General features: G+C 44.3%; 1 protein-coding gene across 2 annotated transcripts; it reads right to left on the bottom strand.

Moving 5' to 3' along the window:
• Positions 1-10,490: 10,490 nt before the first annotated feature.
• Positions 10,491-23,771, bottom strand: RRAS2 (RAS related 2). 2 transcript variants are annotated; one of them, XM_045291049.1, is made up of 6 exons: positions 23,739-23,771; positions 20,347-20,434; positions 19,439-19,541; positions 18,957-19,065; positions 13,915-14,033; positions 10,491-12,018 (listed from the first exon to the last, which is right to left on the bottom strand). In XM_045291049.1, the coding sequence occupies exons 1-6, from the start codon at positions 23,766-23,768 to the stop codon at positions 11,931-11,933; spliced, it is 537 nt and encodes a 178-aa protein (XP_045146984.1). In that variant the 5' UTR covers positions 23,769-23,771; the 3' UTR covers positions 10,491-11,930. The 2 variants fall into 2 exon arrangements, with proteins under 2 accessions (XP_045146984.1, XP_004711618.2); XM_004711561.2 differs by lacking the exon at positions 23,739-23,771 and having other exon boundaries at positions 20,347-20,498.
• Positions 23,772-27,410: the final 3,639 nt, after the last annotated feature.

The following is a 27,410-nucleotide window of genomic DNA, read 5'->3' as shown; positions in this document are numbered from 1 at the left end:
AATACCCATTTATAAACTATCAAGGGCTCATGCGGGAGGGGGGAGCGGGGAGGGAGGGGAAAAATGAGGACCTAATGTCGGGGGTTTCAACAGAGAGAAAATGTTTTGAGAAACGATGTACAAATGCGCTTTACACAATTGATGTGTGTATAGATTGGGATAACAGTTGTATGAGCCCCTAATAAAATGTTAAAAAAAAGAAAATAAATAAAATAAAAAAATAAAAAGGTGAAAAAAAAAAAAAAGATCATCAGCCTCTGTCTCAGTCACTCCCGCCTCTTAGTGCTCCCTCCTTTGCAACAGCATCTAGGACGTTAGGCTACTCCTGCGGCTTCCTTGGCTACGTAGTAGCTTCCGGGTTCTCCTCCCATTGGGCCTACTTGGCTATCGGTGCCTCTTCATCATCGTCTTTTCCACGGCACGCAGATCATGGAGGCCATTGAGAGCATTCCAGTCCCAGAAGGCACCATGCACTGGGCCGGCTCCGTGCTTTTGCCCAGGCATTTGCCTGGTGCTTCCATCACGTCACTCTTCCCGCCTCAACCTCATCACATATCCGATGACGCCATTCAGCCCCATGGAAAATGCTGCTTCTCGTTACGAAGCTCCCGCGTGTTTCCCAGGAGGAATAGGCACCGTCCCTGCTGCTGGCCCTGGCAGCCCCTGGGGTCTCCTCATTCTCCCCTGAACGATGGGATTCCCGCGGGTGTTTCCGCAGTCTCCGTCTTCTTCCACTAGACCCTGAGAACCTGAAGTAAACAATTCCACACTCATTTCCTCAAATTAACGAATAGGGCCTGGGATCAAGACGTGCTCGTTCTGAAAATGATGATGGCAACATACGCACAAATGTGCTTGACACAATGGATGCATGGACGGACGGAGAGATGGGTTGTGATGAGCTGTAATAGCCCCCAATAAAATGACTTTTAAAAGAAGAATTTTGCGTCAGCATGAGTTTTTAATCAAAAGGCTTCATTCGACTACATTTTATTTTAAAACATCTTAATTGTCACTGGTTAAGTCTCTTTAAATGGTCAGTGATAAAAGTCGGAAAATGACTACTTGGTTGTCATCTTTCTCCTCCTATTTATCTTCCTCTTATTTGTTCAACGTAATCATTTACAAGTGGGAACACCTAGACCTGAAATATGTAAAGGCTTTTTACATTAAATTTTTAAAGTCAAATATAGAAGGACCAATTTATATTATAAAACCCCACTAGCCCTGGAATTAAAGAATTATTACTGTAATACATTTCAATAAGTCATTAATGTCCAATTCTAAAACATTATAAATTCTCTAAGCAATATAAAGAAAAAAATCTTAGGATAGAAATTCCTCACCAATTCCAGGAAATCCCACTTACAAATGCCACATTACAAGGAGAAGTAAAAAAATATTACTGCTAGGAAGTGGTGGGGTTCAAATAATTCAACAACCTGTTCACTGCCCTAATGACTGCTCTAAGTATATATATATATATATATATACTTAGATATAACAAAAGGTAGTTTGTGTCATACAATTAATACTTAAATAAAACAATAAGAGGCACAGAAAACTAGATTGTTAAAAGAAAAAGTTTTAAAATGATTGAAATATTAAATAATACCCAATCAAAAAAACTATAAACTATTACGATATTTCCAGATTGCTTCTTGATTGACATCCTCACTTGCAATATTCTTTGCTTTTATCTGAGCATCCATGGCTGTGTGATTTATCCTTAATTATTTTTCCACTGTTAGTAGAATCCCATTCCTTTAGAGGTATGCCAATTAGACAATAGTCACTGTATTTGATATGTTAGAAATAAGCAACTTCTCTTCTCTCAATACATGTTCATCATTGAAAGACACCCTTCCACTTCTGAACTTACAGAACTTGTTCTGACACTAGTTTAGCCCTTTGAACACTTTCAGGAATGGCACAATTCACTCAGAATGTCTCATGGGAATTTGGGGCATGGCACAAAGCTGAAACAAATGGCAGCAGGTCAGCCTCTGATTATTTGGAGCTTTTTCGCCTTACATGATATGTTTATTCACTGAAGTAACAAACGCAAGGGAATAAAAATGTGGTACTTCGTCTAAAGCATAATGGGTTTTATGAAATGAATAAGTATTACATGCAGAGTTCCACCTAATTTTTTATACCTATGGGTGGGATGAAGGTTACTACAGGCACTTAGAATATGTGGTGGTGCAGATGAACATTACAGAACAGTGAGGAACTGTGCTAGTTACAAAATCTGGTGTCAATTTGGGACTTGAGAGGATTAAGAGTGAAGGGGCGAGAAAAAAAAAGGGTGAAGGGGTGGCATCTGGTCTGTCTATTGGATCATAGCCAATGAGGCCTCTGTGTGGGCATGGCCTTCTTCTGAGGATTCTGGGAACTCCTGTTTCCCTCCTTGGAGGTGGGAGACTTTTGCTTTGCTGACTCCCTGAGAGACTCTCTACTGATAAGACGCATGGATCGATGCTGATGGCAGAAGAGCCCTGGACCTGGAGAAGCCACGTGGAGAACCCTGCCAGTGCTGAGATGCTTACAATGCCACTGGATCCACAAGACTTCCCACCCACTGGCCTGTGATCTTCCTGCATTCGGTGTCATCGCATGTGTTTCATGAGTGTGAAGAGGACTTTATAGATTGGTAATGAACATATGGGCTAATATCATCAGACTTATGGACTTGATCTGGACTGGGCTGGGATGTTTCCTCAATATTCAACTGCTCTTGTATATAAAGCTCTTTCTTATAATACACATGAGTGTCTGTGGATTTGTTTCTCTAACGCAGACTAACACAGGAATGTAAATTTGTGATTTCCTCATTAGAGAGAACCCTGATTACAAGTGCTATTTTAACAACTGATTCACAGAGCTTATAAAAAATTAGGTGTCGGTGCTGCTGAACCAGTTTAAACTGGCTGAATCCCACTGAGAGTCCATGAGATACATCATTGTGGTTGTTATGTGCCACTGTTCCAACTGATATAAAACACAGAGACTTATTCCAAACAAAATGGGATTAAGCATGTTTCAAGGCTCAGTGAATGACTGCAGACAAATTCTCTCAGTAATACATTCATCTTAGTCTTGTTGGGGCACGTTAAAGGAAAAAAAAATTGGTGGGGAAATTGAACTTAGGGAAGCTTGACCACAAGTTTACAGAAATGCTGCTTCATATAAAACAATGGGTTTTAGATGAACAGAAGATCAGAAAGACCATAAAGATGGGCCAAGAGAGGGAAGATCACCAACTTCAACAGATGATGAAGCTGTGGTGGAAGTCCAGAAATGGGTGAAATAAGACCATAGAATTACCATCAGTATAGCTACTGAAGTTGAAATTTCAACTTCAATTGTGGACCTTTTCAATTTTAAAGCAAAATCTTGACCCTTTGCTAGCTTTCAGCTCTATAGGCAGCAAAAAGCATTACACAGACATTAGTTAGCTCGTAGGTTCCCAAATGTTGTTCGGTCTACCATCCCCTTTTCAGGAAAAAAAAAAGTGCTCAGTGCCCCCTAGCAGTTAATCCCCCATAATCCAAGATAAAGTGTAGGTATCTGCTTTTTTAGCGCCCCTGGATTGGTCCATTGCCCCCAGGGTGTAATGTTGCCCACTTAGGGAAACACTGCTAGCAAAAAGAGGTGATCTTGCCATCAATCTTTTAAGCAAGATCAAATCTAATGGAGTCAATTTTATAAAACTAATCATAACTGGGACAAAGCCTTAGGTCCATTCCAGAGAGTGGCCCCAAAGAGGGATATGTTCAAAACTCAAAGCTCACGGTCACTGAGTCAATTCTGACTCCTGGTGACCCGGTAGGACAGGGTAGAACTGCCTCTGTGGTATTCCAAGACCATACCTCTTTACAGCAGAGAGCCTCCTCATCTTCCACCAATCGGCTGGGAGTTTCAAATTGCTAATTTTGTGGTTAGCAAACCCATGTGTGACAAGTATACACCAGCTGTTCTTCTAGGCTAGCAAGGGCTGTCCTACAAGAATTGTGTTAGAAAATTAAGAAGTCGCATATGGTCGCTCTTTTCCAAAATGCACCCCAATGATCTCTGCCTTCTGATACGCGTATCCTTCCCACTGAATAGGAAGATGGACGTCAGCAAGTTGAATAGACCAGCCACTCGGAGGGATCGAGGTGGCGCTTTCTACTCCTGAAAACAGTTCTAGTTGGGGAAGCCCACAGGGGCAGTCCTTCCCAGTCCGACAGGGCTGCTGTGAGTCAGAATCAACTCAATGGCCATGAATGAGAGTGAGTCGTACAGTGGGTTGTGTACTGAGCTAACCCCAAGCAGCACAGGACTACAGCTCCTGATGCAGTGAAACAAGTAAGGTAAGGCCTGGCTTTCACCACAGACAGCAAAAGGAACGGGGGAATCCTAAGCAAGGGATGCTGTTTCTTTCAGCCAAAAAGATGAACAAGGGAGCTGCAGGATCTTGAGGCATCTAGAGGTCACAGAGCAAAGTTCTGAAGAGGACAGAGTTGCTCAAGAGAGAAGTCTGCAAAACATACCTAAGATCCAGGAGTCCGAGCGGAATAGTAAGATGCACACACAGAGCGGGAAACTTCAAGAGATGGAAGTTGAATGGCTCCCCTGGCTCCCATGGCACTGGGGATTGTCCAGGTTTCCACCAAACCAAAGTGAAAGCGCCTACCTGTAGAGACCCAAGATGGGCTACACTTTAGTAATGGAGTTACACACTCCTAGAATTTAAAAAAAATTACTTATGGTACATCAAACTGAACCATAAGTAAATTAAGGGACAACTGGAACGAAGTCCAGCAATTTCTAGAGGCAAGCAACATAATCCAGACATCCAACAACATACAATGTAAACTGCCCAGTCCCCAATCAAAACTTACTAGGCATGAAAATGCAGAAAAATGTGACTCACACTCAAGAAAAAATCCGTCAATGAAAACAGCTCCTCATCCCAAGGGCTCAAATAGAAAAAAAAACAAAAATGTTTTGGAAATGCTGATGGCAACATATGTACAAGTGGGCTTAATAAAATTTAATGGTGGATTGTCATAAAATTTGTAAGAGCCCCCAATAAAATGATTAATAAATTAAAAAAAAATTATAGAGATGCCTCTCCCTGCAAAAATAAAACTGTTTTTATAACCATTTTCAAATACCAGCTGTTCTCAACCTGAGATAAGAAATAAGTCCTATAGAAAAGTATTTCTTTAGTTCTCCAAAGGATGGTACACAGATGTTCTAGACAAATCGGAAAGAAATCAACTCATTATACACAGTGTCTTTAGCACTGTGAATTATGAGCGTGGCTCTTCTAGCCAGTTTGTGTAACTCCCACTCACTAGCGGAGTGAACTCAAACTCGCTGCCACTGACTTGATTCCAACTCATAGCAACCCTGTGGGTTTCCGATATTTTTGCTTGCAGGAGATATCAATGATGTTGTTCTGTAATTTGAGTTCTGTTGGGTCACCTTTCCTTGGAATGGGTAGAAATATGGATCTCTTCCAATCAGTTGGCCAAGTAACTGTCTAGCAGAGACCAGCAAGTGCTTCCAGTGCTTCACCAGCTTGTTGAAACATTTCAATTGTTGAAACGTTTCACCATTAATTCCCAGAGCCTTGCTTTTGACTAATGCTTTCAGTGCAGTTTAAGACTTCTTCCTTCAGTCCCACTGGTTCTTGCTCACAAGCTACCTCTTGAAATGGTGCAATGTTAACTAATTCCTTTTGGTACAGTGACTGTGTATTCTTTTCTTCTTTTGATGCTTCCTGCATCGCTCAATATTTTTCCCATACACTCTTTCAATATTGCAATTAAGACTTTGGTGTGCTTTTTCTCTTTAGTGCTTCAGCTTAAGATTTGTTATGCATGTTCTTCCTTTCTGGTTTTCGAACTTCTAGGTCTTTGCACATTTCATAATATTTGACCTTGTCTTCTTGAACTTCTCTTTGGAATTTTCTGTTCAGCTCTGACTTCCAGCAGTTCTTCCATTTGTCTTAGCGACTCTGCAAGTTACATACCCTCTTCTGACATCTACTTTGATCCTTTATTTCCTGTTTTGTTTTTGCAATGGCCTTTTGCTTTCTTCAAGTCTGATACTCTTGACGTCATCTCACAGCTCATCAGGTCTCCTGTCATTAGTGTTTCATGCATCAAATCTGTTCTTGAGATGTTCTGAAAATTAAAGTGGGATAGACTGAAGGTTGTATTTTAATGTTTTAATTTTCTTCAGCTTCACCCTGAGATTATGTGAGAGCAATTGATGGTCTGTTCCGCAGTCAGTCCCTGGCCTGGTTTTAGTGGCTAATCTTGAGTTTCTCCAGTCTCTTCCCACAGATATAATCAATTTGATTTCTATGTATTCCATCTGGAGAAATCCACATGTATAGTTGGCTTTTATATTGTTTTTAAAAGGTAAGTGGAATGAAGAAGTCTTGCAAATTTCTATCATGTCATCTCCAGCTTCATTCCCATCATCAAGAGCATATTTTCACGAAACCAAAAGTTCCTTTCTGTTTCCAACGTTTGCATTCCAAGCACCAATAATTATCGACGCATCTTGATGGCATGTTTGAACAACTTCAGATTAGAGAAGTTGGTAGAATTTTTCAATTTCTGCTTCACTAGCTTTAGTGGGTGGTGCATAAATTTGACTAGTAGTGGCACTGACTGGATCTCCTTATATGCGGATAGACATGATCCAACACAGACAGCACTGTATTTCAAGATAGATGTTGAAATGTCCTTTTTGACAATGAATGCAACACCATCCCTCGTCATTTTGGCATTCCCGACTTAGGAAGCCATGATTTTCTCATTTGAAACGGCCAATGCGGATCCATTTCCGCTCATCAAGTAGACTATGGGTCTGTATGTCTCCCATTTCATTGTCAATGGCTTCCAGTTTTTCTCCAATCACCCTCTGTACATTCCAAGCCCCAATCATTCATGGGTATTTGCAGCTGTTTCTTCTCCAGTCATGCCCCATAGCAAAGGAAGGTCCCAAAGGTGTTAGCCTCACAGGCTCCATCCACATCATTATGGTTGATGTTACTTTGAGAACAGCTTTTCTTCAGTCGTGTTCTAAGCGCCTTCAATCTGAGACTCTCATCTTCTGGTCTCCGGCAAAGCTCCGCTCCTATTTACTAAGTCTGCAGTAACCGGCCACGTGGCGAGACCATGCCTAAGGCTTGCAGTGACCCCGTCCTCCACACTGGGGAGCCGAGGCCTTGACCGTCTATTCTTCGTCCGGAAGTTCCGCTGAAACCTGTGCACTTTCGGGGGACCCAGCTGGTATTTGAAGTACCAGGGACATGGCCTCCAACGTCACAGCAACACACAAGCCATCACGGTAGGGCGAATTGACAGACAAGCCATGGCTACAATGGCATAGAAACCCTTAAACAAAAATATTTTTCTCCAGGAGGGTGGAGGGAGGGTGGGGTTGAAAGGGGGAACCGACTACAAGGATCTACATATGGCCTCCTCCCTGGGGGACGGACAGCGGAGGGGTGGGTGAAGAAAGATTTCAGACAGTGCAAGATAAGACAAAATAATAATTTATAAATTATCAGGGGTTCACGAGGGAGGGAGGGGTGGGGAAGGAAGGGAAAAATGAGGAGTTGATGCCAAGGGCTTAAGTGGAGAGCAAATGTTTCGAGAATGATGAGGACAATGAATGTACAAATGTGCTTTACACAATTGATGTATGGATTGTGATAGGAGTTGTATGAGCCCCTAATAAAATGATTACAACCAAAAAAAACATACATTTTTTCTTGACATAGCCTCCCATCTAGTCTAGACTTGTGACGGTCATGTTTCTCATTCTTGCCTGGGTTCTGTGATGGGCACATGAAAAGGCGGTTTTCGCATCCTCAAGTGACTCAAATCATGTTCCTTTTCCATTTTCTGCTAGCTTGGGGAACACAACTAAGTATCAGGTGTGAGAACAGGGCTATAGGCTTGAGGGGGTAAGACATCCCAATGACATTCACAAAAGACTGCTTTTGCTATCCTCGAAGAACGAGCAGGTACATTATCATGCAGAAACACAAACAAAACTTGACACAACTTTCTTGGTCACCAGTGGTTATCCATATTCTTAAATTTTCCCAATAAGGCCAATTGATTGTCTCTGATGTTTGAGAAAACGTATCAAGGCCTCTTGCAGATTCCAAAAAAACACATGCCATAACCTTCGGAGCCAACTGCTCTGCCTTGATAGCATCTTCTGAGGTCTTCCTGGATTCCTGTAAGATGCTTGATCCATCTAAAACCTGCCCCACGTACTTGCTGCAAAATTCCAATGATTTCGGAAGACATCCACATAAGTTTTATTAAAGCACTGGCTTCAAGTGATCTCGGCCCCCACCCCAACCCATAAGGGCACAAAAAGTATCCCTTTTTCTACATGCACCCTAAAGAGACTAAGACAAATCATATTACCCAGCGATCCTGCTTGCAGCCATCCACTGATTGCAGAGACATGTTTAAACACATTGTTGGAAGAAGTCACAGGGAGGGGCTGAAGCTTTAGCAGGACTACCTCTGGACGTAAACCTTGTAATGTAAACAAGGTACGTGACACTCTTCCTAGGGTGAAAAATGCAAATAATGCGCACAGAATGCTAAAGTACCGATCAGCCAGTGTTGCCATCCCTGTAGGCTTATAAGAAGCCACCTCAGAGGGGGAAAGGGATATGGCTTCCCTGGAGTGAGAAAGAGTAACTTCATGCAGGTGGCCTGCTGGAGTGCAGGCACTTAAGCAGGGGGAACAAAGTTTGCCAAGCACTAGAGCCAGGTGCCTTTAAGCAAAAGTATACTGGCATACCTCTAGGCACTTAATTTGCAGAGCTAAGAGTCTTGCTAACCCTTAGGGATGGAAGAGGGAGGCTGCTGTGCCTTTGGACACAGTCGCGAAGAGGTTGTCTTGATGAAAGAACTGTACCTTGAGCATTCCTGAACCTGAATGGTAACAGTTGTTTCTCTAATAGGCCCCGTAATTGTATGCTGTTTTGTGTGGCCTTGACAATACATTATCAAACCCAGCACAGATGTAAAGTGGTGTGGGATGGGCAGTTGGCATCAGAATTGTTTTGACAAAGGTTACAGAGTAGAGACCTATCCACCTCTCCCTCACAGCAATCAATGCTGATTTTCATTCTCCTTCTCTTTGGGTGGAAGCCAGTTGCTACCCCCACAAAACTTTTAGGGTTTTAAGGCATGCAGAACACACTCTGGTGGTTTCCCTCATCGGGCAGCAAACTGCAAGGTAAGCAATTCAAACCCGCCCAGCTGCTCTGGGGAAAAAAGATGAGGCTTTCTACTCCCATAATAATCATCAGCCTCAGAAACGCACAGGACAGCTCAGTTCGGCCCTATAAGCTTGCTGTGAGTCAGAACGACTCGATGGCAGTGAGAAGGCATGAGGGGCCCAGTCCAACTACATGAAAACCGGTCTGACAAGAACTGGCTTAAAAGCAACATGAACACAGTCAGCAGACCATCTGTGGACGAGACAATCAACAGGAACTTTCCGCTAAATAGAAAGTACAAAGTCTAAAATGGAAAACTCACTGGGTGAAACTAGCAGCAGCAAGTTAAATGAATGAAAACAAGACTCGTGAAAATGAGGACAGAGTGATGAAAATCAGCCAAAGCCAAAGCAGGGAAATCAAAAGTAAACTGAGGCAGAAATATGTAACTTTGAGTTGTTTGGCTACAAATCTCCTATTCAGAATAAAACGGTTTTCTCACCAAATCAGAATGTTATACAGGCACTCTTATCTTGTATGTATCACACTGCCCATTAAAAAAAACAAAAACTGTGAACCAGTATCCAAGATATGTGACAGTAGTAAGGCACCAAGTCACAATACCAATGTGATCATTTTACTAGGATGCTAAAAAGATAATCTTCTATTTAAGCAATTATCTTGCGAAATATGTAAAAATAATTTTATTAATCTCCAGGTACATTTATTGTATGCTTTGCTTCAAGCTAAGGGGCCCTGGTGGCATCATGCTAACCACAAGGTTGGTCGTTCAAACCCAGCAGCTGCTCCCCAGGAGAAAAATGCCGCTGTATGCTCTTATAAATATGTGCAGCTTTAGAAAAGCCCGGTGCCACATACCGCTATGATTCAGAATGAACTCGGTCAACTCTGAGCTCCGGGTTAGCTTCAGCTGGTTCAGGCTTCGCCCTCCTCGCTCTGGGTGGGTGGGGCCTCTGCCAGGAGCTTAAAGGAAAAACGTACCTGCTTAAGGAGACCCTCAGGATCTGACCACCACCACCCATCACGAACTACGTTGGATTTTTGGATTCAAACTACAAGGCTTGTTTTTTTTGTTTTCTTTTTCTTGGTGGGGGAAGGGGAAGGGGGAGGGGGAGGGGATGTACAGTCCCTAAAATAAGTTTATCCTGCACTCATCTCCCCTCAACAAAGCACCAAAATGAGCAATGAGCACACGAGCACCACCTTGTGATACCAGAGCGACTTTATTCCAGCACCTGCAGCTCTACGGGGCACGCTTGATAAACGTCCTGGGACCGTTGTACACATTCTGTAAAGTGACAACCGTGCGACACCACTTAGTATCTCGACATCAGGAAACAGACTTTCGAATTGTTGAAACACAATCCACAGAATTTTGAAAATGAAATCAGAAGCCATCCACAGTCACACTCATCAACTATGACATGTTCACGTGTGACATCTGACAGAGCAGGCAACTACCTAGTAGGGCACACGGAGAGGGACGCCGGGTTCTCATCCTGGGCGCTGGCCTCCCCCGGGAAGGTTTCTTCAGTGGGGGTGTGACTGGCCAAAGGCAGGTACAACCAGGATCACAACCGGAGCCAAGTTCTACCCCAGTCTCTGCAGCTTCCACATATTGGTCTGTCTTTGTCAGTTAAAAGTGAACAATGAGAATTAAATACTTATCTTTACATATACACAAGGTATGCTGAGAAAGCATATTTGCTTACAAACATATAAAAATACTTGTTAACTAGTTTGATAAGAAAATAATGTATAAAAGTATATAGCAAAAACATTAATCATCTCTGACCCCGGAAAGATCAATTCCACATTTTATATTACATCAAACAAAAAGCAGTTTTTGTTTTATTGAACCCCTTACCCAGAAATACTTGAAAAGGAAGACGAGACACAAATTATTGATTTCCACCTTCCACACATGGCTATGAAGAGCTACGTTTTTAAAAAGGGAGAAGAACAAAGTGTTTCAGAGTCCAGAGTCAGCTCAAATATTTGGCCACATAGAATATCATTGCCTTCAAGAAGAAAAGTATTAAGAACGACTTTTATTCCATAACACAACAGGCATTTTGGGTTTGGGCCACTGGAACACAGAAGCTGTAGCATCAAGTAAGATCTGAGATGTCTCACGTTTAGAAATTCAATACAGTGTTTTACAAGTGTAGTTGTATCAAAAATGTATAGGGTGGGCAAAAATTCACATTTAAAAACAACCAACTTAAAAAAATTACCCCCCTATGTTTCTATTTAGAGTAGCGGTAAGCAATGAAATTCCAGAAGTTAAGAATTATTTCACAACCTATGACTTCCGCTTGGCAAACAGCTTAGGTTCCAAAACGGACTCATCTCTATTAAAATGTCAGCCCTTAAAGAACGTGTGTGCGCGCACACGCTTGTTTTACGTATTGTAAAGGAATCAGATCTTAAAAGCAGCCTTAGTGTTTCCGTTAAATGTGTCTGGGAAATGACCATCGTATTATTTCACAGGAAGGATCAGCCCGCTTCTTGGTCGAAGGCTAACGTGGTGACATGGTAGGGCTTGCTTGTCTGAGGCGAGAAAGGGCCGGCGCGACAAACCGGAAGGAGAGAAGTCGAGGGGGCTTTTCCTGGCAGTCGGTAGCTGAAACTCGCGGGGTTCTTAGAAAACGACACAGTGGCAGCCTTGCTTGTCCTTCTCTTTCTGTGTTGGTTCTGGCGAAGGAGGGCATTCTTGCTCCTGAAATTTCCTGTGACGGAGGAGGGGAGAGATCGAAACATAAGTACCTTCTTGGCAATCTATGGTTACAAAGGCGGGCTATTTTTGAACACCTCTAGTTGTAAGTACATATGCTTTACAAAGCTACACTTTAAGTATATTTAAACACATTTTTGTCTCCCCTCCACCACCACTCACCATCCCTCCCCCCAAAAAAAGCAAAAAAGAGAAAGTAAAGAACTTCAGGGTTGCTCGGCTTCTGGCCAAAAGGCCAGTGGTTCAAACCCACCCAGAAGCATCTCAAGAGACAGGCCAGCCTGGCGACCTCCTTCTGAAAGGCCACAGCGTCATGGGGTTGAGGTTCTGTTCAGAACAGATGGGGTTGCCTGGAGTCAGAATCAGCTCCGTGGCACTAACAACTAGGGAACTTCCGGACGGACCTGCGTTCTGGCACGGAATGGCTCAGCGTGTGCTGCTCCGAGCCCTGCTGCCGCTCAGCCAGCATTACAGACGTTAGCTGCTGGCTTTGGAGTTCTTTTAGGAAGGAATAATTAAAACCCTGTCACCGCTACTACGAGGATTGAAGATCTTGTTCATTGAACTACCTACGAGTGACAGTATACAAGGCTTTCTCTACACACCTACTTCCACTCCTGCCTAAGGATCAAAAGTAAGGGCAAAATGCGTCAAAGGGGCAGTTAAGACACACTGGGATTCCATCTATCAGTGGTTTAAAACAGGGACGGGATTTTTAACAAACTATTAAAACCAAAACATCTGCTGCCTTTACTGTTAAGTCTCTCTCCAGAAAGACTGTGCCAGCAACAAAGGGATCCAAAACTCCAAGTAGCCCATAGCGCAGGCATTGATGCACCTTAAATTTGAAGCCACCCAGGGCCCTCTCCTCTCACAGGCTGTCCAGTGTTCTAATCAGCTGGGAAACACAAGGGCAGAGTGGGAATCAGGCCACCAACATTCAAAGTAACCAAGGAAAAGCTACTCCTTAAGGCCACTTAGTCTCTGTCACATTATCATCTCTCTCACATATAAAGGTTTGTATAATAAGCCCGGGAGAGCCCTTGCGTCCCCGCTAGCTTCCTAGAACCAAGGAATACTTCCTGAACCACAAGTATATCCTAGACCATCTAACAGGAAATAGGGTGTAGTTTGGAACCTTGGGGGGCTGTTCCAGCTCTCCTGCTCCTTGTCCTGAGGGGAACAGACAGGTTGAGAAGCAAGGTCAAGGGCACTGGCTTTAGAATGAGAGACTGAGATTCAAGGACACTGGCTTTAGAATTAGAGACTGAGATTCAAGGACACTGGCTTTAGAATGAGACTGAGATTCAAGGGCACTGGCTTTAGAATTAGAGACTGAGATTCAAGGACACTGGCTCTAGAATGAGAGACTGGCATTCCAGCCCCAGCTCCGCTACTGAATGTGCCCAAAGCTTAAACAAGTTACTTAGCCTCTTCGTCACTGGGCTTTCTCATCTCAGAGTGAAGATAAAAAACAGCCTTCAGCTTATGGGCTGGTGGTGAGAATTCAATGCAACAATGCAAGACTGCACTGCCTACACACAGTGCTTGGCACAGGTCACCACTGCCATCGGACCAGTACCTCTCCGGAAGCTCGTCCGCCTTCGTTTCAAGGTCCCCACGGCTACCTTCGACTACAATATAAGTCGACGAGACTCCAGACATCAAGTGTCCTGTATACAGTATGCGCTCCCCGGAGAATGTTAATGCGTCGTTTGTATCCACCCCTAGAAGGGAACTGCTACGGAGAACGAGCTCATCCAGGCTCCTGAAAAGACTTCAGGGAATGTCTCTGCCGGGTGTTTTTGGTCCCTGGCTTTCTAAAGCACAGTTTCAGCCTATGTTCGAATACAACGAGCCAAAATTAGCTTCTAGAAGGAGTTTTGCTTACCTTATCACCCGGACAAGTTCGTGGAAAGCTTGGTCGACATTCATCCTAATTTTGGCAGAAGCTTCCATGTATGTTACCTTCAGCTGCCGTGCCAACTGCTGCCCTTCTTCCTGTGTCACCTGAAACCCCAGAAGAGCAGAGCTGTGTTGGGGGACAGCATGAACCTGACATTAGCTCTGTCTAACCCTCACCTTTTTATGTGTGTAGAAAAGACGGAATCTCACTTCCCCTGAGAAGCAGGTTTTTCCAGGGGTACTGAGTTCTAAGGTCAACAGGGAAGTGTTTGCTCCCTACCGGTATTTTAGAGACACAGCTCTCCGAGCTGCAACTGGAAGTCATTACCATCCTCATCTTGGTCTATCTATCTGGAATATATTTTCCTCCTCTAGCCAGATTTGTAGCAAAAGCAGATTTTCAGATTTCCTCTTTACAGACGGTTTCAAGCAATAGCATTATTCTTGTGCTTGGGGCTCACAGAGTTGAATGTGTACGTTTATAGTTTTCAACATATTTGGAAAGTTTTGGGTCATTTCTTGTTAATCCTAGCAGGCATATTTTTCATCTCAGATATTATAGTATTCATTTCTGTGATTCAGATCCCTTTCTGTCTTCCACATCTGTGCTCAACGGATCCACTCTTTCTTCCAGCTTCCTGAACTCGTGGAAGGTAATCAGAACTGTCTTAATGTCTTTGTCCATTATTTGTTATCATCTGCTATTGCTAGGCCTGTTTGTACTGATTGGTTTCTCTTCTTTAAGTGGGTTGTACATGCCCTGCTTCTTACTTGTCTGGTAATTTCTGAGGAGACGCCTGTGCACTGGATTTTCACCTACTAGGTACAAGATAGTGGTATTCCTGTAGAAGTTACTGAGCTTTCTTCTCCAGGAATGCAGTTACCTGTAAACAGTTTAACCCTTTCCAGCCATACTGCTTTTGACTCGTGTTTATTCCAAGGACTAATTTCTCCCCCACCGAACCCCAAACCAAATGCACTGCCATAACGTCAATTCTGACTCAAAGGACTGAGGAAAACTGCCCTTCCAAGACTGTGCATCTTTACAGAGGCAATGTGCCCATCTCTTTCCTGCAAAGTAGCTGGTTCAGAACATTGACCACTGACCTTTCAAATGGTGGCTAAGCACTTAACCACTGCACCACCAGGGCTTTTTGCCCTCCCACTGGGACAAAATCCTTCTGAGTACAGTACCCAGTACTCCAAGAACTCTGATTGAATGGGACAGTATTATTGTAGTATTATTATTGTAGTATTGTTGTCCTTATTGGAGCTCTGGGTTATTGCTCTCTCTAGTTCCTTCTGGTGGCTTAAGATCGCAATGTAGTTTCCCTCTCCAAAGCCAATTTTACACTCCACTCCCACAATTCAGCCACTTTGACACGGTCGGTTATAGCATTAATGCATTTATTTCTAAGGTCACTTTCCAAGTTCATGTCCTAAAGAGTGGCAGACAAATTCTGCAGAGGATTGGTATAGTCAAGTTTATGACTTTTAAAATCTAACGTCTCTCTACAAAATAACCATATGTTATTTTATATGAACCATAAGGCTGATGGATTTGAATTAGAAGTCAATCAAATCAAGAGAGCAAATTAACAAATGAGAGTTTCACAGATTGACCAATTCAGAAAGAATGATTAACAAATTCTGACGTGAGAAATGTTGTCTATTCTGTGACAAACCTGGTCCATCTTCCTTGGTTATCATCAGCTCTCCTCTACCCTACACTCTCAATTTGTTTCATCCGACTCAATTTCTTCAAGACTCGCGCAGTCTCCACACCAGTTTTGATGCTGTTTTAAAGCTCCCATCACACCCCACTGGCTACTACTTTCAAAATTCTTAACATAACCTCAGTTCAATTTTTGGTTTTGTTTTCCTTCTGTGCTGTTACAAGATGCCAATTGATGGCACCGCACGTAATTAGCACGCGTTAAGTACACGGAGTACCACCAATGAAATAAACATCTCCTGAAGTAGAAGAAAAGATGACATCTAGGGAAGAAAATTAAATACTGAAACATGCCCACAAGGATTTTGGGATTTCCTTTTGCTCAATTATGTCCCCCTCCCCCCAGAGTACCTTATTCTCACCTGTCATACACAATATAATCAAACTAGAGGGGGGAAAGCAAACGACTATCTTCAAACTAAACAATACCCACTGTTATGGTCACGCAAATGCTTCTTTTATCTATTTTTAAAGTATGGTTTCACATCAATGTCTTCCAGGAATCAAGGTCAGCAAAGTTGGTGCACCCATTTCTGGTGCAGACTAACCACATGTAAAGCCGCCTTTAAGCTCATCGATGTAGCATCCTGTCAAGAACAAGTAGAAGCAGATGTGCCTTCATCAAGGGAGCAAGAAAGGACACCACAGAAAGCAGTCACAGCCCAGTCAAGCCAGAGTCAGAATACTGAAAACGATACAAGTGTTCCCCAGAGGCTCCTCAACCCAAAGAACTGAATTTTATAAAAGTAGAGTTAGTAAGTCTGATCCCTATCCAGAAAGTTTTTGTTCTACTTTAAAAAAGAAAAACAAACAAAAACCGCTACAACACAGATGCTGTGAGTGCGTTCCGACGCGTGGCGACCCCAGATGTGTTGGTATAAATAGGCTGCACGTGGCGACCCCAGGTGTGTCGGTATAAATGGGCTGCACGGGGTTCTCAATGGTCCGCTTCTCAGGCACAGATTACCAGTCCTTTCTTCCAAGGAACTTCCCATGGTGTTCAAACCTCCAACTTTTGGGTTAGTCTCCTCTCTCCCCATTGCAGTGCACAAGGCCAAAATACAAATAAATTTGAAATGAGGAGGTTCAAAGCAAAACAAAAGACAAGTGAGAACAGGTGAGCCTTCAACGAAATACTAAGAGTATTTTCTTGCAATGACTGGTTTTAAGATAGCCAATGTGAAGAACTGACAGAAAATCCAGTCATTAATAAGACACTAAAAATCCAACACAGTATCATTAAAATCACAATCGCGCCCTAAAGGAAGGTAACATAGTGTGAACACGGACCTAGAGATTTCTGGATAGCGCTCACATGAAGGGGACCGCTGCACAGCAGAACAGAACACTGCCTGGCCCTGTGTGCCCTCATGACGCTCGTCATGCTGGAGCCCGCTGCTGCAGTCACGATTCAGTCCCTCTGGCTGAGGGGCTTTCTCTTGTTCACGGACGTTACCGGACCAAGCATGTTGTCACCATGTCCAAAGTACGTGAGACAAATCTTGCCAATCTCTTCTACGGAACTTTCTGGCTGTACATCTTCCGAGGCAGATTTGTTCATTCCCGGCAGTTCATGGTACTTTCAGCCTTCTTTGCCAGCACCTTCATTCAAATGCACCGGTTCTCCGGCGCCTTCCTCCTTCACAGTCCAGCTTTCACACGGGGACGAGGTGACTGAAATTACCACAGCGTGTGCCAGGTGCATCCTGGTCCTCAACGTCACGCCCTTGCTCTTAAACACTTCGAAGAGGTCTGGTGCAGATCTGCCTACAGTACACATCATTTGATCCTTACAAAATTTGGATCTTGCGAAATTCTATCATGTGATCACCAACTCTGCTTCAGTCACAGCGCCACATTCTCCACTACTGTTTCTCCCACTTTCCTTCCTACTTTCGCCTTCCAATCTCCAGTAATTATCCATGTATCCATGCATTTTGAGTGCACGTTTGGTAAGTGTCAGATTGGTACAATTTGGTACAACAGAAGTTGGTACAATTCTTCAATTTCTTCATCATAGTGGTTGTTGAGTGTGGTAGTTAGGTTTTTTGTGCCAACATGGCACCTGTAAAAATGTATGGGTGGAGTTTAGCCTGAGAATCAGGTCTCAGCTTGCTGACCTCCTCCAGAGGTATGAGGATATAAATGGTTCTCAGGAGGCCAGCACCCCTCTCTCTCTGCACCTTCCTGGCATGGCAAGCGACTCTGAGACCTACTGGAACCCTGGAGATGAGTCCACCACCATTGGATCAGCATGACTTTGCAAACACCGGCCTGTGATATTCTGCTTTTTGTATCATTGCAATTAGCTGTGTGTCTGAAGAGCGACGTACAGACTAGTATCAGACTTATGGACTTGAGTTGGATGTTTTCCTGATACATAAAGCTTCTTGATATAAAGCTCTTTCACATATATGAGTATCACTGGATTTGTTTCTCTAGTCCACCCGCCCTAACACAGTCCCTAAGTTTGAATGATGGTTGTATTAACTGGATTTCCTTATAGGTGTGCAGGTATCATCCTAGATCTTGCAGTGTTCTTTGTGACAATGAATGCGACACCATTCTTCTTGAATTTACTACTTTTGGCACAGTAATTCATATGAAGGACTCAAAATGGCCAATATCTGTCCATTTCAACCCATTAATGCCTAGAGTGCCGATGTGCATTGCATCTCATTTCTAATGACTTCTAATTTCCTAGATTCACATTTCCACATTCTGATTATTAGTGGATGTTTGCAGGTATTTCTTCTCATTTTAAGTCATGCCCCACCACAGGTGAAGGTCTAGAAAGCTTCACTCCGTCCACTCATTAAAGAAGACGCTACTTTGGGGAGGTAGTTCATCTTCCAGAACACCAGCTGACCATGTTCGGCTGCTATTTATAAGGTTGCCAATGGTGAACCCCTCAGAAGTGGACAGCCTGTTCCTTCTTGGCAGTCTGTCCTGAGTCTGGAAGCGCCACGGAGCCCCGTCATTCTACTGGTATTTGAAATACTGATACCGCAGCTGTCTACATCACTGCAACCCAAGTCACCGCGGTATGACAAACGAGGCGGCTTTTAGGGTTGTCTGAAAGTTCTGTATAAAGCTATGTAAAAACTTAGTTTCCACTGCGGTTTTCTTACCTACTGTGACTTAAGTCTAATATGCCAAACACAGCTGTGTACATGTAAGTGGCACACGGCACAGTTTGTTTGGGGTAGGGGGAATGAGTGACACTCAATTGTTGCATGACATAGAACCGTTCACTTGCAAAATAAAAAATCCATGGCTAGATTCCTTCTCACCTGTCTTTGATGATCCAGGTCAGCTTTATTACCAATTAAAATCATGGGGAACTCATCACGATCCTTGACTCTGAGGATTTGTCTTTGAAATTTATAGATTTCTTCAAAACTAAAACAAGACAGTAACAGCAACAACAAAAAAACAAATCAATCCATTGGGCCAAGTAATCCGATTTCACCCAGGTCCCATGCTCTACTTAAACCCAAACCAAACCCACTGCCACTGAGTTTATTCTAACTCGAGAGACCACACACAGGCTTCTGAGACTGGAGACCTTTACTGGAGCAGACAGCCTCGCACGCAACAGGCCATTGGATTTGAACCTCTGACCCTGTAGTTAGCAGCCTAACACCCAACTCCTTATGTCCTTCCTGTGTGGTCCTTCACTACTGTTCCTTTTATACAAATACAGGGACGTCCAAATTTAGTAACACAGTACTGTAGACAGGACCGGTGGGTCGAGTTCACTATCAGTACACACCTGCCTCGATCGGTCACGGAAAAGACCAGCAGGAAGCCCTCGCCAGTCCTCATGTACTGCTCTCGCATGGCTCCAAACTCCTCTTGTCCTGCTGTATCCAGAACTGAGGAAAGGGAACACAAACGGAACTCTGGCTGGTTTTCATGGAATAGATCGGTCAGTAGGGGGGCGCTCTAGGGAACAGCCCACTTGAGCGAGCAGAGACGGCGTTCTCGGCTCAGCTAGTTTCAGTACTAAATCGCAGACAAATACATCCCCCCTGCAGCAGGGTCAGAGCTGATCTTCATCAGCACAGGTAGCTGTCTAGTGCTTTGAACATACGAGCACGTCAAGCTGGGCTAGAAGGACCAAACCCATCAGGCAGATGGAGTCAGACAACCCTTTGAAGGCCTTGGGGTGCGTTTTCCTCTCCAAGGAAAAACAAGACAGCCTACACACAAAAACAATCCAAGAAGCTGCCTGGAAATTTGAGAAAGTTTGGTTTTTACCCCCCAATGCTACACTTCAAGTTCAGGTGCTAAGAATCTTTTCTTGATCTCTGTAAATGAAAGCGGCGTACAAGTAATAGGACACGTTGGCTTTCTTGTGTGTGTGTGTGGGGGGGGGGGTGTAGAACTGTGTGGGATGCTCACATAGTTGCAATCAGTAGAAAGAGAAAGGTAGCAAAAGCTGAGACCTAACATGTTCTTTCCATGTGTCCTAATGAACATGTTACGATGGCAAGACATTACATATGGTTGTTTTACTTTCCATTCACCAGATACATAAGGTGGCCCGGCATGTAGATTATTTCGTCAAAACTAATGAGATAGGCTAATATTTAAGATCATCTAACATTTCAATGACTTCAGTTAGCAAAACCGCGCTCTTTAATACATATCATAGCCAAATAAGAGAGGGCAACTTACTGTCCAGCCGAGCAGCTCTGTCATCGATCACACACTGCTTTGTGTAGGAGTCTTCAATGGTCGGATCATAATCTGTTACAAAATAAGACTGGAAGACAAATGGCCGCATGTTAGAAATCTGCATTCACCTGCCCATCCACATACCAATGCAGCCTTGTTTATCCAACCCCACTGCTCGAAACGTCAGAAGCTAGTTTCATCCCAGTGGGGTTTATTAAAAGATAAAGAAGCATCAGTGAAAACATAAGTTTGAGATCGCTGCAAGTGGAAAAATAATCCCAAAATGATATTTCTTGATTATCCTGTACCAGATACAAATCTCCACCAAGTGAAGACTCCCGAGAGCTTTCCACGTGGGGAGAGGAGGGCTAAGTCTCTGAGTTTTCAGATCTGAAATATGCAAAAAGATTGCAGATATGAACCCATGTATGCCGAAGAATCTAGATCTCAAACTTTAGAAAAACTAGGGGGGTGGGGAAACAGTGTTATCCCGCAGAACTGTATGACTCTGAACCAAGGGATCAGCAATCATTCTCAATTTACAAAAGAAAAATCCTTTGAAACAGACAACAAAAGAACAGCCTAAAAGATGCTGCCCACCCTCAACCCCTTTCCCACCTACAGCGCCTTCTTCGTCATCCTCCCATGCCAGTATCTTGCATATGACAATTAGGAAACCACACTGGGGGGGCCTATTCATTTACAGATCTTAAGACTCTCATTCTTATTGGTAATTTTTGGTTTTGTTTTTATCTTAAATTCTATTTCTCTTACCTTCCCCGTCAAGGGCTCACACTAGGACCTCCCAGAAGAGCACATTCTATTGAGTGCACTGTTTGCGTGGCACTTCACCGTTCGTGCAAAGTTTACAAAGGAAAAGCAGGACCGCAGAGTGTATGTCTTCCCAGGAGGGCACACTAACTAACAGGGTGCTGGCATCATCCTTGTTCAGAGCATCTGCTTCCCTCCCCTCTGGGCTGAGGTCCTCCAAGCCCAGTTCTCACTGGCTCATTGTGAAATGCAAGGGAGGGGGTCTTGGAGGAAGAGTGCTTAATGCTGCTGGAGCTGTTCTTCAAGCAAGGGTTCCTGGCAGCTAGACCTGCGGCTGGCGCTACACACGCAGCATCCTCAAAGGACAGCCCCTGGCACGGGGACCTACGTAAACCCCAGAAAGCTAACCCCAGAAAAGCTACTCAAAAGCAGGCTCGCTCAGTGGGACAGGAAAGGGACCGCTGGCATTCGGGCATGTGGGAAGGAGCATGTACTAATCTGCTGAGTAGCACAACCGGAGGGAAAGCTTTATTATTATTACTAAGGACACTTCCACATTGTGTTTATAATTGGGGATTACTTTTTAATCGCAGAACTCAGTACCCATAACCTTCTCTCTTTCTTTTGGTGGTTCCACTTAAATGTAGAGTCAATTAAACAAAAATCTATAAAAATAAATATTTACTAAGATGTGCAGCTTTTAATAGAAACCCCTATCACCAATTTGAAATAAAAAGGTATGGAAACCATCCCATCCATGTTACAAAAACCCTATACACTGGCAGCAAGACCGTTTGTACCCACTGCAAATAGCACCCTTTCACAAAGCAAGACTGTTAATAATACAATACAGGGAATCCAGGACGGATGAGCCCTATAGGACCAGTGGTGTGAGTGGCAAAACAGGGAGGGTAAAGGGAGAATGGGTAGGGAAGAGGGAACCGATTACATGGAACTGTGTGTGACCTCCTCCCTGGGGGACAGACAACCGAAAAGTGGATGAAGGGAGACGTCGGACAGGGCAAGATATGACAAAATACCCATTTATAAACTATCAAGGGCTCATGAGGGAAGGGGGAGCGGGGAGGGAGGGGAAAAATGAGGACCTAATGTCGGGGGTTTAAATGGAGAGAAAATGTTTTGAGAAACGATGTACAAATGCGCTTTACATAATTGATGTGTGTATGGATTGGGATAACAGTTGTATGAGCCCCTAATAAAATGTTAAAAAAAAATGAATGAAAAAAAAAAAAAGAAAGAAAAGAAAAATACAAAAAAAACATGAGTTCAATGCCCAGCCATTGAGTTGATTCTGACTCATAGCAACCCTACAGAGTAGGGCCGAGCTGCTCCTGTGGTGTCTGAGACTGAACCCTTGGGCGGCTGGTGGTTTGGATCTTTGAACCATTACACCACCAGGGCTCCATTTTACAGTCGTGTTCCAAAACGTGTTGCTTCACGGCAGTTTAAGACTTCCTGCCATGTCGCTACCTTGAAGAATCTGTTTTGTTAGTACTTTGATGGCTGAGCTGCCCCGATCCCACTTTGTCGAAAACCATACTGCATGTGCACATATTAAATGTAATCTTACTGGAATTATTTCACCCTGAGGGTTATCTTGCTTTGAGAGAATGAATTAATTGTGAGAATGAATTAAGACATTAACACATGTAGACAATTATTGCTCTAAACAACTTTTAGGCCCATTAAAATAAAGTGTTATTCCTTTTAGTGGCTATTAAAGTGTCCTATTTTCTCTGGCTGTATTGGCTTCTGAGAGAGGGTCTTAATACTACATAAATGTTGCCACTTTGCTAACAGTGGCATGAATTTATTCTCCTTCTAGCTCTTAAAGATTTCGGGAAACTTAGATCTACATTTTATCTCCTGTTCCCATGACGTGTCTGCGGAGATAGATCACTACCTTTTATCTACATGTGGATTTTAAAGAGCCGTCCTCGCTGATAGGATCTCCGTGCTTCACAAAGTATCACCTTCAGAAACCTCACACTAGGGCCCAGTCACTGAATCAACCACCTCTTCTCCTGACATCACTGTAATAAACCACAGGTATGAAAACATCTAGAACGAGCATGTACTATGGACAGGTAAACAAATATCATCTCATCTCCCACTGCAAAGGCATCCGCATTCTTGCTACTTCACGGTGCCACTGTCATTAGGTGCGACTGCCTTGCGTCCGCTCACAGCGACCGTACCACCAACAGAATGAAACACGGTCTAGGTCTTGTGCCACCCTCCTGCCCGTTCCTCCATCTGACCCCACTGTCGCCGGCATGGTGCCAATCCAGCGCACCAAGGACACTCTTTTGTCACTGACCCTCCACTTTGCTAAACGTCATGCCTTTCCCTCTCCTAAAGAAGTGCTGGGGGCACAGCGGGTTACACACTGGGTTGGTTGCTAACTGACAAGGTTAGCAGTTCAAAGCCACCAGCCACTTCCCAGGAGAAAGATGAAGCTTTCTCTTCCCGTCTAGAGTTACTGTCTTATAAACTCATTGGTACTTCTACGCTGGCCTGTAGGGACACCGTGAGTCAATCAACCCTGGGACGGTGAGTTTGGTCTCTCCTGACAGTGCGTAAGTCAAGGTGGCACCGACCTCACTTCTGAAGAACATGGTGGCTATCATCCAAGACAGGCTTGCTTGTTCTTCTGGTAGACCAAGGTCATCTCAGTGCTCTTTGCCAACACCATAGCTCAAATGAATCAGCTCTTCTGAGACCTTCCTTATTCATCACTCAACTCTCACATTCAGGAGCCAACTGAAAATACCATGGTTTGGGCCAGTGCTCACAGTCGGGGTTCAGAGGAGGCAGGGAAGAGGAGGTACTTTCCTGGTGTCCCGTGAAAGGAGGCAGTAAGTGGGACCCTAGCCAGGAGAGCAAGGGAACAGCCCTTTCCAAAGGTCAGGATGCCTTCCAAGAAGGCCAAGTGGACTTTGGTCTTTTTAAGGTTGTTGGATGCTGTGGAGGAGCCCTGGTGGCGTAATGGTTATGTGTTGGACTACGATCTTCAAGGTCCACAGTTCAAAACCATCAGCCGCTCTGTAAGAAAAAGATGGGACTTCCTACTCCCATAAACAGCTAGTCTCGGGAAGCCACAGGGCAGTTCCACTCTGCTATGAGTCCCCACGACCTTGATGACAGAGAGTTTGTTTTTGTTTTATGGGGGGAGGGGTTGTTTGTTTGTTTAGATGTTGTGGGGAAAGTTTAAGGCTAGGGAAGTTTCCATTCAGATGGGGCACCTATACTCCAATTTCTCCTGATAAAATCTTATATGAATCAAGTTAAATCTGAATAAAATCACTAACAACTTGAGTATTACACTGTAGTCACAGGAATATTGTGGAAAACCCAAGCCATGAAACTGCACACCTTCAGGTTGCCTCAGCGTTTTCCCATCCACAGAGCTGCCTTACGTAAGTAAAGAACGGAAGGGAAGAAAAAGTGACGGAACTGTACTGAGTGGGTAGGGATGACAACCACGTTGGGGGTGGGCAAAGCTGTAGTTCCCAGGCACGGCCACTGGGTGGTGCCTGGTTCGCACTTCAGGAGGCCACTTCCCAGGGAAGGAGAGAACTGCACGCACAGGCAAGGGGTTAAATCCGCCGCAGAACGGAGAGGAGGCTGACGCTCCAGCAACCCTGACCTGGGAGGTGGAACACAAATGGCAGGGCATTTCTGAGAAATTCTCAGAAGAGAATCTCTGAGGGTTCTCGGGGAGTTCTCCAACAGGATGTGTGGAACTGGGAAGGGGGAGCAGGGAGGAGGAGGAAACGCTGGAAACAAGCGTGGGAAAATCTTGATAACGATGGAGTCTGGGGAACTGGTGTCAGCGACACGGTGCTGTTCACTTTACTCCTGAAGATACACCAACTTTCTGAAAACGGGGCACCTCGCCTCAAACGCAAACTCACGGCCTCAGAGTCGATTCTGACCGGTACTACCTGCTTCTGTGGGCTCCTGAGACTAACTCTTTGCAGGCATAGAGAGCCTCGTCTTTCTCCGATGGAGTGGCTAGTGGTTTCCAATGGCTGACCCGAGGTCACCGGCCCAATGTGTGACCCCTGTGCCACCAGGCCCCCCTTGGCAGCACCTGAGGTCCACAAACAAAATCCAGCGTAAGACGACATGGGCCATCTAACCTTAAGCTCTTCTCTCGCTCTGCTCAAGGCCAACTGACCTAGGACTGCGGTGCTCTTAGTTTTCCTCTCTGTCCATGTCCAGAACAGCACACATATTTTTTTAATATACTGGGGGCTCGTACAGCTCTTATCACAATCCATACATATATCCATTGTGTCAAATACACCTGTGCATGTTGTCATCTTTGTCGAAACATTGTCTTTCTCCTTGAGCCCCTGGCATCAGCTCATTTATTTTATCCCCTCCCTCTCCCTCCATCCCCCATATCCCCTTGATAATTCAGAATTCTTTTTTGTCATGTATCACACAAACTGATGTCTAATTTCACCCATTTTCTGCTCTGTCCCCCCTGGGGAGGGGCACACGTGGATCATTGTGATCGGTTCCCCCTTCCTCCCCTCCTCACACCTTACCCTTACCCTCCTAGTATCTCTTCTACCCTTCTTGGTCCTGAGGAGTTTATCTGTTCTAGAGTCTGTGTTTCGAGCTCCTATCTGTACCAGTATACATGTTCTGGTCTAGCCAGATTTGTAAGATAGAATTGGGGTCATGGTGGGGCGGGGGGAAGCATTAAAGAACTAGAGAAAGGTTGTGTGTTTCATTGGTGCTATACTGCACCCTGACTGGCTCTTCTCTTCCTTGTGGCTGTTCCGACAGGGAGATGTCCAATTGACTACTGATGGGCTTTGGGTCTCCACTCTGCCCTCCCTCTCATTTCCATTGATATTTGTTTGGTTGTTTGCTTTGTTTTGGGTCTTTGGTGCCTGATCCTGATCCCATCGACACCTCATGATCACACAGGCCGGTGTGCTTCCATGCAGGCTTTGTTACTTCTCAGCTACATGGCTGCTTGTTATCTTCAAGGCTTTAAGACCCCAGACGCTATATCTTTTGATAGCCTTGATAACGGAGCACCATCAGCTTTCTTCACATTTGCTTATGCACCCATTTTGTCTTCAGCGATTGTATCAGGGAAGGTGAACATCACAGAGTGCCGAGTTAGTAGAACAAATTGTTCTTGCATTGAGGGAGTACTTGAGTGGAGGCCCAATGTCCATCTGCTGCCATAATACATTATAAATATATGTACATAGATCTATTCCCGTCATTGTATATAAATGTGTTTACATATATACATGCCTGTATCTAGACCTCTATAAATGTCCTTTGCCTCCCAGTTCTTTCCTCTATTTCCTTTTACTTTCCTCCTGCCCCACTATGATGTTTGGCCTTCATTTGGGTTTTAGCTAATTCCTCTTGGCTACATTGCCCTTGATCGAGCCCCCACCCACACCCCCAAGCATCCTATGCCCTCCTCGCCATCAATTTTAGATCACTTGTTCTTCCCTTGTCCCTGGGTTTGTTGGCACCCCCCTCCTTTTCCCCCATCTCCCCCCCATACACATATTTACAATGCACTTATGAGTATTTTTTAATTGGCCCTGTTCTCCCCTCGCCTCTCAACTCTGAAAACATATAAACTGAAGTCATGGGCAGATTCCATACTAAAATCAAAGTTTCCAGGTGTGTTCTCACATTACTACACTGCCACCTCTGGAGTCGGGGGCCCTCAAACTCTCTGCTTCCAGTCCTGCTCTGCTGCTCCGACAGTCACAAAGGAAAAGCCCCCATAGCTTTCACGGAGCACTGTCGTGAAAGTGGCAGGGGTGGAGAGAGAGTATGCATGCGTGTTTCAAACCCACCACCCACCCTGCAGAAGGACGTGGCAGACTGCTTCTGCAGAGAGCACCGCACTATGAGACAGTTGGCTCTGTCAATGCGGTCACCGTGGATTAGAACTCAATTGATGGGTTTATGTACATTAGAGGGGACTTCAAAAAGTTCCTGAAAGGGAAAAAAAAGAATGGAAAGAAAAGGGCATTTCCCATGAACGTTTGTATGCATGTGTCTGTATGTACTCAAAACCACTGTCATCCAGTGGATGCCGACTCCCAACAACCCTGCAGAACAGAACTTCCCCTGTGGGCTTCAAAGACTATCACTGTTAACGGGAGTAGAAAGCCCAATCTCTCTCCCGCAATGCTGCCAGTGGTTTCGAACTGCTGAGCTTGCCGTGAGCAGCCCAATGCACAACCACTACACCACCAGGCCTCCCAAGTAACAAG

This window comes from Echinops telfairi, unplaced genomic scaffold (assembly GCF_000313985.2).
Source record: "Echinops telfairi isolate 266 unplaced genomic scaffold, ASM31398v2 ScPeMD7_60;HRSCAF=208, whole genome shotgun sequence".
NCBI lineage: Eukaryota > Metazoa > Chordata > Mammalia > Afrosoricida > Tenrecidae > Echinops > Echinops telfairi.
This window is presented reverse-complemented; position numbering and strand designations above follow the sequence as displayed.

Bases quoted from the DNA above. Each gene is read 5' to 3' on its own strand.
- RRAS2 (XM_004711561.2), bottom strand. From the start codon at position 20,470: ATGCAGATTTCTAACATGCGGCCATTTGTCTTCCAGTCTTATTTTGTA. The intron at 19,542-20,346 runs GTAAGTTGCCCT...CCCTTTCCTCAG, and splicing joins CAGAGCTGCTCGGCTGGACA to TTCTGGATACAGCAGGACAA. The intron at 19,066-19,438 runs GTGTGTACTGAT...GTCTTGTTTTAG, and splicing joins TCCGTGACCGATCGAGGCAG to TTTTGAAGAAATCTATAAAT.